The sequence below is a fragment of the Sabethes cyaneus genome, chromosome 1 (genome assembly GCF_943734655.1).
Source record: "Sabethes cyaneus chromosome 1, idSabCyanKW18_F2, whole genome shotgun sequence".
Taxonomy (NCBI): domain Eukaryota; kingdom Metazoa; phylum Arthropoda; class Insecta; order Diptera; family Culicidae; genus Sabethes; species Sabethes cyaneus.
This window is the reverse complement of record NC_071353.1, coordinates 141,910,959-141,929,378: the sequence shown is the minus strand read 5'-3', so window position 1 is coordinate 141,929,378 and position 18,420 is coordinate 141,910,959. Positions and strand designations below refer to the sequence as shown.

The following is an 18,420-nucleotide window of genomic DNA, read 5'->3' as shown; positions in this document are numbered from 1 at the left end:
TAGCTCGAGGCTTCCGAATCGTCGTCAATGTTTCCTTATACCGTTTGATAACGCACCATACGGTATTTCTGGGCAATTTCAGCTGTTTAGCTAGCGTAGATGCAGACCACGATGGATTTTCCAAATAACTGTGCACAATTTTTTCCCTTCTTTCGGCTTCCATGTTGTTTGTTTACAAAATACAATCGTTTTGCGGAATGTCAAAAATACATAGGTGAAACTAACAAAATTACCGACAAGTGGGCGCCAAGAACTTCCCAATCCGTCCACCAAGAGCGCCACAATATGAGCAAAAGTTTATTCCAATTCTAAAGGAATCAAGCATTATTTTTTGAAACTGTCGAACCCCAACCAATCAAGTACAAAAGTTCCAATATTTGCAGACCTCGTTTCAGCAGTGGCCAGGTTTCAGCGAGAATTAATCTTATATTTTCGACAACCACAGCTAATTAATGTTACAGCACTCAGACCTCCTATGTTTCAGCTCGAAAAAAACAGAGCTACCTTCATAAGCTGATTACACATGATTAAGATAACTATTGAGATATTGGCATGGGCAGTCTTCAGAAAATATCAAGACATAGATTTGATGTTTTCCCGACGTTTCGACACTTTGTTGGTGTCTTTTTCAAGGGGTTATATCATTTACGTCTTTTGTTCTATTTTGGAGAGTGTACATATTACGGTCATGGAGGATAGTAGTTGGTACATAAGTTTGAATTATTTTAAATTATTTGAAAAAAAAGAAGCGTAGTGTTCGCAGTACAGCTACAAAGCAGGAAAAGTTTTTTTTTTAAATAATTCAAACTCCTCCTTCCTTCAAAAATCCTACATGACCGTAATATCTACACTCTCCAAAATAGAACAAAAGACGTAAATGATATTACCCCTTGAAAAAGACACCAACAAAGTGTCGAAACGTCGGGAAAACATCAAATCTATGTCTTGATATTTTCTGAAGACTGCCCATGCCAATATCTCAATAGTTACAAGTGAATCCAGTCGACAAAAAAAACACAACCATGATTAAGATATATACAAGCATTTAGACTTATTATCGTTTTTTATCCATTCTATTCACGTAAAAATTGTGATTTTCAACGATCAACGATCTTTTTTCTTGTATGGACTCATCACTGCGACCACTGCGAGTATCGTTGATCTATTGTGATATCGCCCGGGTGTTTATCGTATAACATGTACTGCATTTCTTTGCTATTATTGAATGAGCGATATGCTTATTAAATTTTATGCGTGCTTGCGAGTAGGGTTCGACAAAGTTACTCAAAATTTAATGTTCTTTAATTTTGCTGAGCACAAAGTAATCGCTTATTAAAGCTTTATTTTTCCTTAACTTTACGAGTCGAAAGCGATAACTTTGAAAGGAAAGGTCCAAGAGATTTGCAATCTTCTGTAAAAACGTGTATTTAGAGTCCTTCAATAATCGCCTAGAACTATATGTTCTTGTAAAATGCAACCAACATAAGCTAAGTATGAAAAACTAATTCCTGAAAAACTTCTAAGGAAAATGCTCTATAGCCATGCACTCGATTGAGATAGAAATGTGATTTCTTTAGCAAAGTTGTCAGCCTGTACATTTTCTATAACTTTGCCGAAGAAACCATGTGTCTATCAACTAATACAAAAGCGAACGCGAAACACATAAAACGTATGCTTGCCGTACTTTCATTTCGGTGATTGGGGACAAGCGGAACCCATACAAGTTTTTAGTACTCGACTTAAGCTTTTTGATGAAGTGCTGATTTCATAAAGCCGCTTGCCCCATTTTACCCCATGGGCTCGTGAAGCTATGGAAATTTATAGCTTGAATATGCGATAACTCAGTAAGTAGAGGCCCAAGAGATTCGCGGTCTTCTGCAAAAACGTGTATTTTGAGAGCTTCGATAATTGCCTAGAATATTGTATTCTTGTAAAATGCAACTAATAAAAGCTAAGTATGAAAAACCAATTTTTAAAGAAGTTTTAAAGAATATGCCCTAGAGTTCAGCACTCGATAAAGATAGAAATTTTATTTCTTCAGCAAAGTTGCTTGTTTCTACGTTATCACCGTCAGAGATCATGTCACAGTCTCGCAACGGAGGCTGAAATACCTGGGAGTATCTCAATAGCCACGTTGATTACGCTTGCGAGAAGGCGGCGAAGGCCACCAATGCACTTGCTAGGATAATGCCGAACAACTCAGGATCAAGGAGTAGTAGAAGACGTTTGCTGGCCGGTGTATCTTAGTCGATACTTAGGTACGGTGGCCCTGCATGGATTGCAGCATTAAATACTAAACGGAATACTAAGCGAAGTTGAAGTATGCCTTACCGCCGGGATGATTCCCATCGACCCATCCCATCCTATTGGAGGAGGGCAGCCCAAGTAGCACACTGTAAGTCCATTTAGTTGAAGCAACCGGATTACGACTGAAACTAGTTATAATTCGGTTACCACAACTACTTTGTAACAACCGTGCTAGTAGGGAGTGAGTGCTATAGGCGGAAGGAAACTCAGCCAATACCGTCGCGTCGTACTGTGTCTGTATCGAGAGAGCCTATCTCTTGATGTGTTGAAACTAGCTGGAAAACGTACATAATAATAAGCAAACATTCTTATTTCACTGTGACCAGTCGAAAAAAATGTCACAGTATAAAAGTAACAGGCATTCGCCGCTTTTTGCTTACAGTTCTAGCTGGAATAGTATGGACAAGCGATAGAGAATAAGGTGTAATTATTGATGCGTTTTTCACCTGAAATTTATGTAATGAAAATTGTTGAATTTTTGCACGGTTTTGTGCTTGATCATCTACTTTAAAGATCTTGTAAGAATAGATGCAGTAGAGTTCGTTTTCAATTTTGGGAACGTTCTTCTTTGAATCCGCATTATGTGCGGAAAAGCTGTAGACATACGAACGAAGCAGTAAACGAGAATACCAAAAACTGCTACACCTTTTGTCATGCATGGTGCTAGAATGTTGAAGCGTGTCTCTGCCGCTCCGAAGTGTGTGCGACACGACGAGCAAGCGATGCTATCGTTATTCTGGTATTTCTTCTCGGTGCGTATGTACTAGAAATCTGCCGCATGACTGATCGCAAGAAAAAATGTCAAATGTCTTCAGATTTTGGTCACCAACCAGTACATTTTACGTCCCTAAGTGGCAGTCACAGTGGGAAACGGCCGTGCGTGAATGGTAGACGGACACACAGACTAATACCGAATCTCTCGACGTGGGTGAACAGAAAGCATGGCAAAGTTAACTTTTACCTGACGCATTTTCTGTCTGGTCACGGCTGCTTTAGATAGTCCTTTGTACAGAATGTATAAACATGGATGAAACGTCAGAGCATGTAGTATTCGACTGTCCTAGATTCGAGGCAGTGCGAAGAGAGATGCCTACTCTTAACCTTGAGAGAATTGTCGCCGAAATTTGTCAAGAAGAGACCACTTGGAATGCCGTTAGCGGAGCAGTGACGCAAATTCTGTCGGAGTTGCAAAGTAAATGGAGAATCGACCAGCGATCCGGCAACGGCAAGTTGGACACAGTACCTTCACTCCTCAGTCACTTGGTCACTCTTTTTCAGCTCTTGCTTAACAACTTAAATTAGGTATGTTGAGGGTACGACTTAAACTATCCCGTTGCGCTGTCACGGTATCACTGAAGTATTTCTCGGTTTTAGTGGTAGCTTGCTAAATCCTATCAATGCTTCAAGGGCCGTTGTGGCCCTACAATTATGGCGGAATGCATTTTTCAGGCTTCGTGCCTTCAAAATGCGCACGTGGTAGCACATATTTTGTTCTAGACTAACTTTGATTAACCGCTTCAGTTTATCCAGAAATCTGTATTCGTACATTATCTGTCATAGATGTTCTCAATCAACTGTATCGCATGCTGCCCAGAAATTGTTTTTCCTATTGTTTACGAACTCTGTCCTCTTTCTGATGTTTTTCCTTTCTCGGGATTATGCTTAATTGGTTCTATGCTCGCTGATACTTGGCCAACTTCTCTCTCGTGGCAATGCTGAGATAGATTTTCAACGCTCTTTTTTCCACGAATTTTCTTCACTTAGCGCCGCGGTTGCGACCTCGATATCCTCCCCAGTCATCTCTGTCAGTCGAGGCACTAGCTCTAGAGAGGAGGTTAGTGCCTCATCCAGTAGGCACGAGTACCTCTCGGTAGCTCCAGCTCTAGCACTCTTATTCTATACCGTTACGTTGCTTGCTTGGCTCTATGCCAAATTTTCCGAGTCGTATTTTCTTAATTGTTCGTAATCTTATTTTCAAGTAAGTTGCCTAAAGACCAGAGAGGGCCACGCTTCCGAGCCTCGTGCTGGAGCTCCCATCTTTGCTTTAGCCGTTGAGCCAGCACGTTTCTCAATTCAGCAGCCCGTACCGAGTCAGACACTGTCGTGAGCCGCTCCTAACATGGAGTGCAGACCCTTGCTAGGTGCAGGTTTTGAAAATTACGTTTCCACTGCTGTACAAGATTGTGCTAGCGCACCATGAGTCGACACTGGGAGATAAGCAATTTTCGGATACAGTAAGTGTACTTTACTGGTTGCTGATTCTTTAACAGAAACTAAATTGACACTATTTTTTTTCTTCAATATGCAAATCGAATATGCTTCTAGTTTTTATTTACAACTTTTCATATTCTTCTACTACTAACAATTGCAGCTACTGTATAGGGTTTATTTGTTGTTTTTAAAAATTTAACTTCAATTTTTTTTTCAGTGAACAATTTGAGCTATGTGATACTTCGTGTTGTTCGTAAATAAGTGGTTGAAAAACTGTGGTCACAAATTGTTTGCTAAAGTTCCATTGGATGCTAAATTTCGGAAAGCTTGTTTATCAGGAATGCTTCGCTACCCGTTCCAAACAAGCTTTCCCCAGCCTTTCGAGTTATCGTTATTGCATCGCTAGGTAGTGGAATTTCAGCGGACAATTTAGTCTGTGGTGGGTTTAACCGGAAGTAACATAGTGGTATAGGGAGCGATGACTGGAATTGTCGTTCATAGTTCACCAGTCTGCTAAAGTAGGAGCGACCAAGACGTGGTGTGTAGACTTCATTGCCTGTCGTTTGAAAAAATACCGTCAGTAAATCCTTAGTTATGTAAATATAACATTAACAAAAATAAAACATTCGATTGCCAGTCATTTCGTTTGCATCGTGCTGTACCCCATGCAGATCGAATTGAACCTATTTTTCAGTTCCCACAAACTAATTTCGTCATCTCAGTGAACATGAAGATTTGTGTTGAAAAATACGGGGAAAAATATAAACAAAGCAGGGTTAAAGTTTTCATCCAACATTGAACAATGATTCACCTGTATTTATAATTGTTCACCTTTGATCTCGCTGGCAGCCGCGTTGGCACGTTTACCCAGCCGAGGACCGAACCACATACCGCTGCTGGCGCCGGAGTTTCCGGCACGTTTCTGCTGCATCGACTTGGGCCAGAAGCGAGCCAAGCTCGGTCCCGAACGACCCACCCGTGGAAACGGTACCAGCCCTTGTCGTTTGTATTCTCGAATCGAATAGTCCCCTGCAAAGAGAGCAGCAAACAAAAATAGCAGTTGCGATTGTCATCAGACCTACTAATCCAAATTACACGCCGTCTTACCATAATCATCGGCCAGCTCGACCGGAAGTGCAGCTTCGCCCCAGTCCACCAGCTCCGGATCGGATCGCCCGACTCGTGGAAATGCAAACAAGCCTACTGTGGGTCCTCGCTTGTGGCGCATCGCATCGCTGGAACCATCCAGTTCTGTTGGAGTTTGTTGCCCACGGGCGGACGCACAGGAAAGGTATTGTTCGAGAGACGATGGGTGCAAAAAAGACGTGTCAATTGAAAGAAAACAACACAATGATTAAAACCTTCTTGATTGCGAGCGCAGCGCCCGGGAACAGGAGGGGCCGAGAGAGACTTATCTCCTCCGTCCGCCAGTGGGTAACCATAACCAGAGCCCAGCCGGACTAGTTCTAGATCAAGCTGACGTTGCAAGGACAAACAATGGGAAACATAATTGATAGAGACTTTAGTCGTTATGATGATTATGCCAACGGCTATGCTCGACACAACTGTAGTGTACCTACAGTTGCCAACTTTGCTGTAGAAACTGATTTTAGATCCATTTTTTGCTGGCTCTATCGGTGAGAGTTTGATTCAGAATTGAAGAAGTTTCAATTACGATTGTACTTTTCAGCGGAAACAGATTTTATTTTGTATTCTTTAGAAAATAGGACACGCTTCAGGTTGGTTTAAAATTTAAAATCCAGTCCTTTTAAAATTGTGGTTGGTAGTTATATTCTAAAACATCAATATTAATTATGTTAGCAGCCTACAAAAAAAAAAAAAATAAAAAAGAAAAACGTGTATATCCTGCAGCATTGTACTGTCGAAGATTCAGACGGCAGTCGCACTTCAATCGAGTGCTTGCGACAGAAAAGACTAAAACAAGAGATACTTGTCAAACAGAGCATATACGTTAACGGTTAAAATTCTGTTCAAACAAAACCAGCTTCTGAAGAACAAAAAAGGTGCTTCTCGGCAGTCAGTCTTTTCTCAATCTATGGGGTCAGGGGTTGGCACATCCCGGATTGGGTTTGCTGCTTGACTTTGAACCTGACAGTCACATACCCGGTAAATGAATGATATTTTTTCTTCGAAATTTATACTGCACTTAACATGTCGTCCATTGGGAACAAAAAAAAAAGGGTTCGTCTAGACATGCGGAGTTGAAACACAATTCAATCAATCTTGAAGCGGTTCGAAAATGTTGGATGATTAACAGTTTTGGATCGAAGTTTTTATCCCCATTCGACTCCCACTTAGACTAATTTTTAGATAGCCTGATTTTGGTAATGTATATGACTCTTAGCTTCATTATTAGAAGTATAACATACTCTGGAAGAGTAAGAAATTATTTGAGTTTTTGACGTAGGACTACGTCTTTCAGGAGCTACCTTCCTGGTCATTCCAAAAAATCGAAAAATGCGAGCGTCACGAAAAATGAAAGATTTTGAGCGCTAATACCTTAGCGGTTTCCCGATCGATTTTAAATATTTTTGCACCAATCGATCGGAAAATCTTCTACGGATCTACGCGAATAAAGAAAACTATTGATTTTTAAGTGCGCACTATTGAAAAATTGGGAATAATGAAGCCTTGTCCACCTAGAAATCCTAGCTTCGTGATTGGTTGTTGGAAATTACGTCATCAAAGTGGTAATGCGTTTTCACGCTTCGGTTAATAATTCAGTCAATTCCTAATAGATTTCCAAGCTATTTACACCAATAGATCGGAAAATCGAATTGAAAAATATTGTAAACTATTGATTTTCAATGCGCGCCATTGAAAAATTGAAAATAAATCTTACTCGGTAGTTAGACAGCAGTTTGTTCAACTCTTCGTCGAGGTGTAACTTCTCGCTTAGTGATTGGTTGGAATAATTTCCAATTATTTTCGAATAAGTTTTGATACAATTCAGGAACCAACGAGAAAGTTGATGGAAAATTCCATTTAATTCTACTATAACAAAGTTACAAGAGAATTAAATGCAATCCTACCCTTTCTCGTTTATTGCTGATTGGTTTGATAATTCCTTATTGTGATGTACCACCAACGGCAACACGAGCGGTGCCGCAGTTATTTCAATTTCAATAATCGTCACATTGAAAACTTGTCTGCCGTGAACAAGTGATAGCAATTGAAACCAAGTTAACATCAAATTAAACACTATTGACCGCAACAAATGCGCAGGAGAATGAATTGAAACCAAACCCAATACTTTATTGTGATCAGCGGAGAACAACAATCTTTTATATCTTCATATAAGCAGTATTAGTATTAGCAGTTTTAGTGACATCTTTTGCATCTTCATATAAGAATTTGTTCATTCTTAAAAGAACGGTTTTCAGTAATTGATGAAACTTAGGAAATTTGGAATTTAGGGCTTTTCACTAGGTTTTCTTTAGCAACATAAACCTATCCATCACCAATGCTACAGTAATACGTAGCGTAATTTTTATTTGGCAGCAAAAGATGAACGGTTCATTGGTAACTTTGCTTTTTTGTTCAGACTGAAATTGAAATGCTCCATTTTCTTCAACGTAGATGATGGAATGACGGACCACGAAAAATACGCGGAACCAATTCTTGTCGCTTACTCTGGTACATAACACGAGGTAAGCTAGCTAACAGCATTATGCAAATGCTAGCTAAGCTACTGCCAACATCTTACTGACAAAGCATCATGGGCAAGCGAAAGTCACGCTCGAGTCGTGCACGTCTGCAGTAGTTTCCGGTCAGTCGTATTCATCGGCTGCTGAGGAAATGAAAGTGGTTTCGCTGCCGTAATGGAATATCTGGCTGCTGAAGTTCTGGAATTGGCAGGAAATATGCTGTTCGCGACAACAAAACGATCAGAATTATCGTCACTTGACGAAGAGTGGAACAAATTGCTGTCCGGTGTCACCACAGAGAAGTGTCTTTCCGAACATCCAGCTGTTTTGTTGCTTAACAAGAAGACGGAAAAGAAGACTTAAGTTTCCAACATATCACGTTGAAGAACGATTCTTTTAAGAACGAAACGTATGTTCATGGAGATTTAAGGAATTTTCGCTCACAGATATTCGATTCAGTTCGATTGATTCCAATTGTTCGCTTCATATTAAATAATTTTTAACCGATCATCTCTCGCGCTTATGTTCGCTTGTTGCTACCGGTTGAGTTGGCCGTCTCGGAAGGTACCAAAGCAGTCAACTAATATACCAGCTCTAACCTCCAAATAAATGTGTTCGGTCAAGCGTTAAAATGCATTGAAAAGTATGGATTGGAATTGTTTTAATAACACCATACGAAGATGCATCTTCGTATAAGCATTTGTTCATTCTTAAAAGAACGGTTTTCAGTAATTGATGAAACTTAGGAAACTTAGAACTTAGAGCTTTTCACTAGGTTTTCTTTAGCAACACAAATCTATCCATCACCAATGCTATAGTAATAATATGTAGCGTAATTTTTCTTTGGCAGCAAAAGGTGAACGGCTCACTGGTAACTTTGCTCTTTTGTTCAGACTAAAATTGAAATGCTCCATTTTCTTCGACGTAGATGTTGGAATGACAGACCACGAAAAATAGGCGGAACCGATTCTTGTCGCTTGTTCTGGTACATAATACGAGGTAAGCCAGCGAACAGCATTATTCAAACGCTAACTGAGTTACTGCCATGTCTGGACGCGACAAAGGAGAAAACATCAAGGACAAGCGAAAGTCACGCTCGAGTCGTACAGGTCTGCAGTTCCCGGTCAGTCGTATTCATCGACTGCTGAGGAATGGAAACTATTAATGCTGGAGCTGGCTGCCGTGATGGAATAATTAACTGCGGAAGTGCTGCTTACGAGAACAAAAAGACCAGAATTATCCCACGTCGCTTGCAGCTGGCCACTTGGAGTGATTTTATCGTGAGTCAGGACCATACACGAACGGCTTCGTTGATCGCATAGCTGCTAAGGCTCTCCGGTTGGTCCGTTGCAACAAGCCGTGCCTGGTGGTCCTTTTAAGGGCCACACCATAATAACACAGGCAACGAGGAAAAAGTTAAATTTTTCGCCATTGCGGACGACCAACAAATGACGAAAATAAGTTTTCTGGTCACGGGCGACATTTTCTGTGACTTCCAAAACGTCTGCCGGTTGTAAATGCTTTATTATCAGTGTTCTTTTGTAAGCCGCAGAAAATTTGCGCAAAATTTTCAACTTTTTGAAAACTCGCGCGTACCGTCTACCGATTACCAGAGGAAAAGCACTATTCAATGTTTCTAGATCATAAAAATTTATTTGCTGTTTGGTTTAATGTGACTTGGTTTCGTTTTAATAAAATAGATTCAATCAATTCATGGATGTAACTCCAAAATCGGTTGAGGATTGAATGTATACAATGTTACTACTTTGATAAACGTTACGTATGCAGCTTGTATACATAAAGAATCGTATTATTACATACATGGATGCATCCTATTATCGCTACAAAGAGACTTACGTAGTCCTACGTCACATATGCGGTCGTGTCTTGTGCACAGTCCCTCTGCTTTTAATACTTAGCACCAACAAATGCAATGTGATAACCTTTTATCGCAGACAGAAATCGATCATGCTTGCGTATTCAATTGCTGTTTATTGTTTATTGTTGAATTGTTTATCAGATTAGAGATTTAGGAGCTGCATTTGACTGCGAGCTGACCTTCAAATCTCACTACAACGATATTCTGACAAAAGCTAACAGACAACTTGGCCATTATATTCAAAATCTCCGCGGCTCAGACTCTTGCGTCCCGCTGTGCTTGCGCAATTCGTTAGGTGCTATGGCGTGATGTCGCCAACCTGCTTTCATACACTGATCGCTTCCGGCTACTTGGAATTGATACCCTAGAAAGGAGAAGATTGCACACACTCTCTTTGCTGTTAAGATCATCACTTCGGAAGTCGATTCGCCTGAACTACTCCGGCAGCTTTACTTCTATGCTCCAGAGAGAGCATAGACGTCAACGTCACTTTTTACATATCACAGCTCGTATTCGACAATACGGGCAAAATGAGCCAATCCGTAGCATTGCCAATGCATTCAATCTCGCTTACAGCATTTTTGATTTTAACATTACATTGCATATTTTATAAGAAGACTATCGTGATTCTATGTGCTCGTGTCTTTTATTAAGACATAAACATAACGTGTGCGATATAAACATAACTAGATTCACGCAATATGAAGTTGAAGTTGCCTTGAAGCAGTTGAAATCCCGGGTCTCTCGGGTCGAAAGAAATATCTTCGATTTTACTGAAAAATTGCGCATCTACTCTTTCGAAACTTCTACATTTTATTATTATTATTAATCGGTTCTTCAGGAAACATTTCCTGTATGCTGGAAAAGATCCTATATATTTCCTGTGTTTACAAAGGGAAACAAAAACGATATTGCCATTTATCGCCGGATTACGCCGCTTTGTGCTGGCTTGAAATTATTTGAGATCCTTATCAGTGGCTCGTTGCACAGAAGTTTTGCGCAATACATCGCAACTGATCAGCATGGCCTGATTTCCTGGTCGCTCGAATAGCACAAATCTGGTGAAGTTCAGTTTATTTTGTCTACAACATATAGAAGGTGCTGCACAAGTCGACACGGTATATACTGACATCAAAGCTGCGTTCGATCGTATTGACCAAGCCATGCTTCTAGCCAAAATAAAGCCTCTCGGTGCTTCTGCTGCCTTTGTCCGTTGGTTGAAATTTTTCTTTGAAACCCGCTGTCTTTCTGTGAAACTGGGAAGCATTGAGTTTTGCGACTTCCGGAGTACCTCAGCCGAGCCTCAGGGCAGCAACATCGGACTTTTGCTATTTTCGGTGTATTACAACGATATCTGCATGACACTCCCTCCAGGAAGTATGCTGATGACCTCAAAATCTACCTTGCAGTTCGCTCAGTTGCTGATTGTATTGAATTACAAAAGCTGATCGATATGTTTTACGGATGTTGTGTATGCAACCGGCTCAACATTAGCGTTGCCAAGTACTCCGTAATCAGTTATAAACAGGTCTCATTCTCGGTTTTTTGTATTTGACTGCAGCGCCTCAACTAAACAGAATTCGAAAAAGTAATGTAAAGGGCAATTGTAGAGTTAATTATTATCTACATAATTGTTAAAGAAAGAATAGTTCTATCTTTCGTATTTATGGCGCTGTGGGGCTACTACCCCGTTGGTAGCAAAAAGAGCGCTCAGTTGGCTACCAACGGGGTTTCTACCATAGCGCATAGCGCCGTAAATACAAAAGATTAAACTAAGCTTTCTTCAACAATAATGTAGATAATAATTAGCTCTACAATTGCCGTAAACACTACTTTTTCGAATTTTGTTCAGTTGAGGTGCTACAGTCAAATGAACATCTATTGAGCAAAAAACTGTAAATGAAGCCTATAAACGGCAACGCGTAGTAGTCGTCAAGAAGCTTGGTGTTCTATTGGATACCGAACTTACATTCCAGGACCACTACAACAGCATTAGTTCCAAAGAAAGCAAGAAGCTGGGATTCATAATGAGAATTGCAAATGAGTTTCGTGATCCATACTGCCTGAGAGCTTTGTATTACGTACTTGTACGCTCATCATTGAAGACGGCAGCTCTTTGGAGCCCTTATACTTGCATTTAGACTGCACGGAATCCGTTCATGTTGAATTCTATATTATCCCGATAAGGCCTATTGACAGTACAAAAATGACTCATATAGTTAAATGCACTGGTTGTCTGCGCTAGCGATGGCTATAATTGGGGACAGCGTTGCACAGTTTTTGCACCACTTTGTAAAGAATTGCTCTGCACTCGATAGAGATAGAAATGTGATTCCTTTAGCAAAGTAGTTGCCTTTTTATTTTCTATAACTTTGCCGAAGAAACCATGTGTCTATCTACTAACACAAAAGAATGGATGTGAATCGAGTCTATAGCGAATGGGAAACACAAAAAACGTATGGCTGCCGTACTCTCATTTGGGTGGTTGAGGACAAGCGGAAATCATACAAGTTTATAGTACTCGACTTAAGCTTTAAGATGAAGTGCTGATTTCATAAATCCGCTTGCCCCATTTTACCCCATGGGCTCGTGAAGCTATGGAAATTTATAGCTTGGATATGCGATAACTCAGCAAGTAAAGGCCCAAAAGATTTACGGTCTTCTGCTAAAACGTGCATTTTGAGTGCTTCGATAATTGCCTAGAACATTGTATTCTCGTAAAATGCAACAAAGAAAAGCTAAGTCTGAAAAACTAATTTTTAAAGTAGTTTTAAAGAATATGCCCTATAGCTCAATACTCGATAAAGATAGAAATTTTATTTCTTCAGTAAAGTTGCTTGTTTTTACATTATTTTCAACATTGCCGAAGAAACTATGTCTATATTTCCTAATACAAAAAAGTTATTTTTTTATTTTCACTATAGTAAGCGATGACTAACTTTTGACAGTTTTAGATTAAGGGGGATATTTATATGAAGCAAAGTGCTGAAGACCATAAATGATAAAATGAAAGCAAAAGACACTAGGAAAAAGTTTCACTTTTCGCCCTTTTGGAATACTGTGCGCTATCATGGAAGGAAGGGTAAAACCCAATTACACACAAGCACGCGTAAAATTTAATAAAGCATATCATATAGCAAACACTTGGGCAAAACTGTCCGAGCAAAATATGGTTTTGGTTTTCGAAATTTAAGTTTCACTTTTTTGAGGAACACATTTTAAATCTTACATGGTGTCATTCCTTAATTTGGATTCTACTTAGTTACCGCCACGACACTATGAAAGATGTCGAACGGTGAAAGCTCTGTCAATTCTAAAAGGATTTTGCTGATTTGCATACCAATCGATTCATAATGGATGTTGCAGTTGTGTGGTTTTTATTATAAGTTTGTTTTTCAATCACTAAATAGTTTCAAATTCGAATTTCCCCATACATTTTCTTGATCGTGATCGGCTTGTTTCACAGGCAAGGATGGCTGATAAATACACCTCCTGTTTATTGTGATTTCGTTAACTTTTCTTTTAGTTGAAGATTTTTTACGACAATTGATCCTAGATCAGTAGATTTGTAGGCCTTATAAATATCTACATTTCAGAACAAATTTCATCAATTTCCGAGATTGGCGTTTTTGGAAAATTGAATTTTAGTTTTTAAAATGCTTTTTTTCTCAGTGTGGAAATGGTTTTTATTATTTTCAGTATCCATCTTTCCACGAGCGATAATGGTGGATATTGGGCACAAGTGGGCACAATCTTTTGACATTCAGGAGCGTCGAGTTTACCCTAACGGAGTTACTATGGAAACATCCATGATTGTTTGTTGTTCGAGTGTAAAAAGCTGGATTTTTTTTTATGAAAATTAGCAAATTTTGGAAAAGTCACTCATTGATCATTTTTTGTAGATGCTATAATTTTCGAAAATACTGAAATACCTTTTTTCCGGAAAAGTTTTTGTAAGAAAAACTTTTTTCCCTTAAATATGCCCATTTTGTGATGTATGGAAGAATTGTAGTCCATATAATTATCTATCTTCAAAATATTTTTATCAATTTCTGAGATGGCCTTTTTTGGAAAATCGATTTTTATTTTTTAAAATGCTTTTTTCTCAGAATAGCAATTAATTTTTATTTTTTTCAGAATTTTTTTTATGAAAATTCGATTTTCTAAAAGACACCCATAGATAATTTTTTGTAGGTCTTTTAGTTTTCGAGTTATATTTTTTATAATAAAAAAGAGAAAAAAAATTAAGCCCTTTCCAAAAGTTAGCCTAGACTAATTTTCGAAAAACTAAGTATGCAAAGATGTTTATTTACATGAACTCTTTACACACACAACGTTTCATAAAATTCTGAGAGGGTCATGCCAACCTCTGGTCGAGTTGGCGTGAAATCCGTCATATATGTAAAAGCTTCCTGGCAAAACCAGCAACCAATAACAAAAACGAGATTCTTAAATAGCCCTGGTAACTTAGTATAGCAAAATAAAACTAGGGAGACTGGTCACTGGTCACCATTTTGTTGAAGATTTTGGTTCACTATACTTGAAAGTTAATCAGGAACTCTTGAACCAAGCACCGTAGAACAATAGTTTATTTTTATTGAAGATACAAGAAAATTTCCTCAGTAATCTAGGAAAAATATCAGTTGGAAAAAGTTTTTCGTAAAATTATCCACGACGTTGGAAAATTCTAAAGAAAGTCGAAAAACCATGTCCTAAATTTTGGACAATTTTCAAAATATTTTTTCTTATTTGCCAATTCATTTTCGTTTAGTGACAAAAATTTCACGATGGCATTTTTTTTTTGTTATTGTAGAGTTTTGTTCGAAAAACTTGATTGTTCTAGGAATTTCTTTGTTTCAAAAAGTCATATCTCTGGAACAAAGCATCGCAGAGTAAATATCCTTTGATGAAATTGTAAGTAAATTTTCTTAGCTACGCAGGAAAAATATTATCTGCACAAATTTTTCCACAATTTTTTTTTCTTATTTGCCAATTCATCCTCTTTTAATGAACAAAATTTAACGATAGTATTGTTTTGTTCCTGAGTAGTGGCCAAAAATTTGGCTTGGCTTAAATATCCGTATGCATCACTTGTTTGGGCCTGTGAGCTTGTGATTTAAGTCTACAAAACCCAATCATGATATGATCTGTTTGAGCAATGATTCGATAAACATTTACTGGAGGCTGTTGCACAGGATACCTTCTCGACTGTAGACAACGAGTTTTTGGAAGACGTAAATACCCAGTGCTTGAGATATTTTCCCCTCTGCTGGGGCTACGATAAAACGTTTACAACATCTATTCTCGCGTCGATTCCCTTCGCAAATTTACACACAACGAATAAAATTGTTTGTTCAAATAAAATAGCTCAAAATTTCACTGTAACGCTGTAAGCTGCCACCGCCTACACTAAGTTTCCGATTTGCACACAACACATTATCATCTGTCATCGGAGGTCCATCTCGCAACACCAGCAATTATCCAGCGCAAATCCGGCACAGCACCGGTCGGTTATTATTCCGTTGAATTAAATCAGCTTTGCTCGCTTCACTCACCATCGGCGGCAGCACCGTGGCACAACTTGGCCGTGGAAAGCACAACCAGAAATAACGAGACGTACACTAGCATTTTTAATTGTGACACCGGAAGCATTTTACCGAAGGATATTCTGTTCTGTTCACTTTGTTCTTTGACCACTATGCTGCGATCCTCGCCCACCTTGAGTCCCCTCAGAGTGGTTGGATTTGAGGAACCGGTAAGGCCAAGATGTTCGGCCAGATAACTTGCAGTTCTTGCAATCGAATGGTACCGTTCGGCTAGCTGCTGGCACCTTTTATATGAACCGTCCACGAGTCCTGAGAAGCGCTGCCGTGTCCTGCCGTGAAACGGTAAAACAAGCGCATGTCTGCTTTCCTTCCAAGCGCGCTTGAAATGCCTATTCAACAGGCTGGCTGGCTGGCTGGCTGTTGGTCAAATCACACTGCCACCAGGCAGGGCAAAGGGAAGAGGGTGGATAAGGCGAGAAAAAAAATTAACGGATGCTTGGGTGGCACCGAGCCAACATCACCATGGGCGTTGGAGGCATTCACGACGGAGAGAGAGCCGAATGGAAAGCGGAGGTTGGTGACCAATCTCGGTAACAGCAACGAGCAAACAGGTGATGAGGATCCTTTGATGCTTATGAGGCTAATAATGGTATCACGCGTTGTTTGGGGATTTAGTTGAATTGTATTGGAAAATGGAAGGTGTTTAGTTGAAATAATCGAACTTTGATTCGAAAACAATGACGTATTTGTTTTTAGAAAACAATGACGAATAACAAATGCCCGGCCAAAACATGTTGAAGCTGAATTGAACTGTTTTGTTTAAAGCGCCACTGATTAAATAATAAAAATAGATGTACCTAAAGCTATCAAATCAGTTACCACCTAGGGTCTAGACTAACGATGAAACATGTTCCATACTAGATAGCAACAAACTTAGCAGCCCCATGCTTCGGATCGTTAAAAAAGTAGTTTGCAACTTTTGGCCATTTTACATAGCCTGCATGCGTCACCCACCGTAGGAATCCGTTCTGCTGTAATGCGTTTATTTTTGCTCGCCAACCTGCGGGAGAGATCATCATCCGGAGGCTAGGGATTTCATTAAAACAGATACCTTGCGATTTATTTTCGTTCCGTCCGTCCGGCCGTCCGGGTCCGGTCCGTCCGTCCGTCCCGGACAACTGCTGCTGGGCGGACGATTTACTGGGAATCAACCAACAACACAACGCGTCGGTGACTTGAACAACTGCTGCTGAACGAACGAAATGTCAAATCGATGACAACTTACGTCATCGTACTCTTAGCAAGTGCGAAGATAGGACTAGCAAATCGAACTGGAACCATGAAGCAGAATTAATGACTTGATTTAGGTATGAATTGATCTAACAAACATTAAACCTAATGGGAGCACGTCGTAGGACAATTGCGTAATTTTGTTGGCTGAATGAACCGTTTCTTTTTCCCACGTCTCGGCGGCTTTCTGAATCTGAATGAGTTTCTTTTTCAGCCCACTCGATTTACTTGTTTTGGGTATTTCTTCAAGAGTTAAACGGAAGAGTCTTAAAAAACGATCAAATTAAGGTACCTATATTTAAAAAATAAAGACAAAGCTTAGCATTATGAGAAACTATTTATTTTAACGTATTTTTGAAGCAATAGATTGTTAGAAAAACTGTTGTTTAATTTCGATTACTTTAGCAGATTTCTAAAATTAAGAAAAATGAGGGAATAAGTTATTTATTAACTTCGATTTTGTTACAACTTTCTTCACAAACAAGTTTTGGTTCTATTTGTCTATTAATTAATATATGAAACGTTTTTGGTTCTCTGTAATAAATATTTGTTGAATTCTGCTTAAAATTGATCTTGGTAGAAAAAAAGTCTTAATAGTTATAGACCTACTGTAAGAATTACATTTCAAAGCAAACCTTTAGAAATAAACGCTCTTTTTGCTATTTATACCTTGACTTATAATGAGGCTCGGCATTTGAAAATAGTTTATCACTTTAGTATCTCAAATAGACAAAGGGATATAACGTGCCCACGTATCATGTTTTCGTGGATTTCAGGGCAGCATACGAGACTGTCGAGCGCCAACAGCGGGTATTGAGCTGCGTGCGTGATTCGGGAGCGCTTTCGAATTCCTTCGAATCGCGCAGAGGTTTGTGGCAAGGGGATAGTTTATCATGTATGTTATTCAACATCACTATTGAAGGTGTGAACCGTTGTGCGGGCATCGAAACGAGAGGAACGATCTTTAGTAAAAGTAGCCAACCCCCAGCCTTCGCAGATGATCTTAACATCATAACTAGAAACCTTGGGACGACGGAGGCAATTTATGTCATACAAGTCTAGCCATACGGAGGTTAGGATTGGGTTACAAACGAACTGTTGAAAACCAAATCCCACGGACGGTGACTATTGACGGTGATGAACTGGAAATGGTTGATAAGTTCATATAATTGCTCAGTCAGCATTTTCATACGTATAATTAGACTGCAAATAAGAGTTACGTTCTGATATCCGTACCATTTTGGAGGCGATATACGCACTGAGGAATAATTTTGAGCGTTACACTTATATAGGTATTTCAATACGATAAGATCCGATTAAGTGCGACTAGCTGCATGCAGCTATACGACTTTACTAGTCATTTACTAGCATTATAAACGATAGAATATCAACTTGTGTGCGTTTTACTAGGCTTTATTTACGAATCCGAATTTGTTAAGAGATATTTACGATAGTTTTCGTACATCAATATACGAGTTGGTGCTGGCTGGGTGGGATCTCTAGCCATCACCAACAATAA

General features: G+C 39.3%; 1 protein-coding gene across 1 annotated transcript; it reads right to left on the bottom strand.

Moving 5' to 3' along the window:
* Positions 1–4,829: 4,829 nt before the first annotated feature.
* On the bottom strand, positions 4,830–15,717 carry LOC128746312 (uncharacterized). The gene is made up of 4 exons (XM_053843361.1): positions 15,621–15,717; positions 5,626–5,799; positions 5,350–5,547; positions 4,830–5,074 (listed from the first exon to the last, which is right to left on the bottom strand). Exons 1-4 carry the CDS (start codon positions 15,715–15,717, stop codon positions 4,830–4,832), a joined length of 714 nt encoding a protein of 237 aa, XP_053699336.1.
* Between the last annotated feature and the right edge of the window lie 2,703 nt (positions 15,718–18,420).

Coding starts and splice junctions, on each gene's coding strand:
- LOC128746312 (XM_053843361.1), bottom strand. CDS start 15,717: ATGCTTCCGGTGTCACAATTAAAAATGCTAGTGTACGTCTCGTTATTT. Junction 5,548..5,625: donor CGAGCTGGCCGATGATTATG/GTAAGACGGCGT, acceptor CTCTCTTTGCAG/GGGACTATTCGATTCGAGAA. Junction 5,075..5,349: donor GGCTGCCAGCGAGATCAAAG/GTGAACAATTAT, acceptor TTCAAACGACAG/GCAATGAAGTCTACACACCA.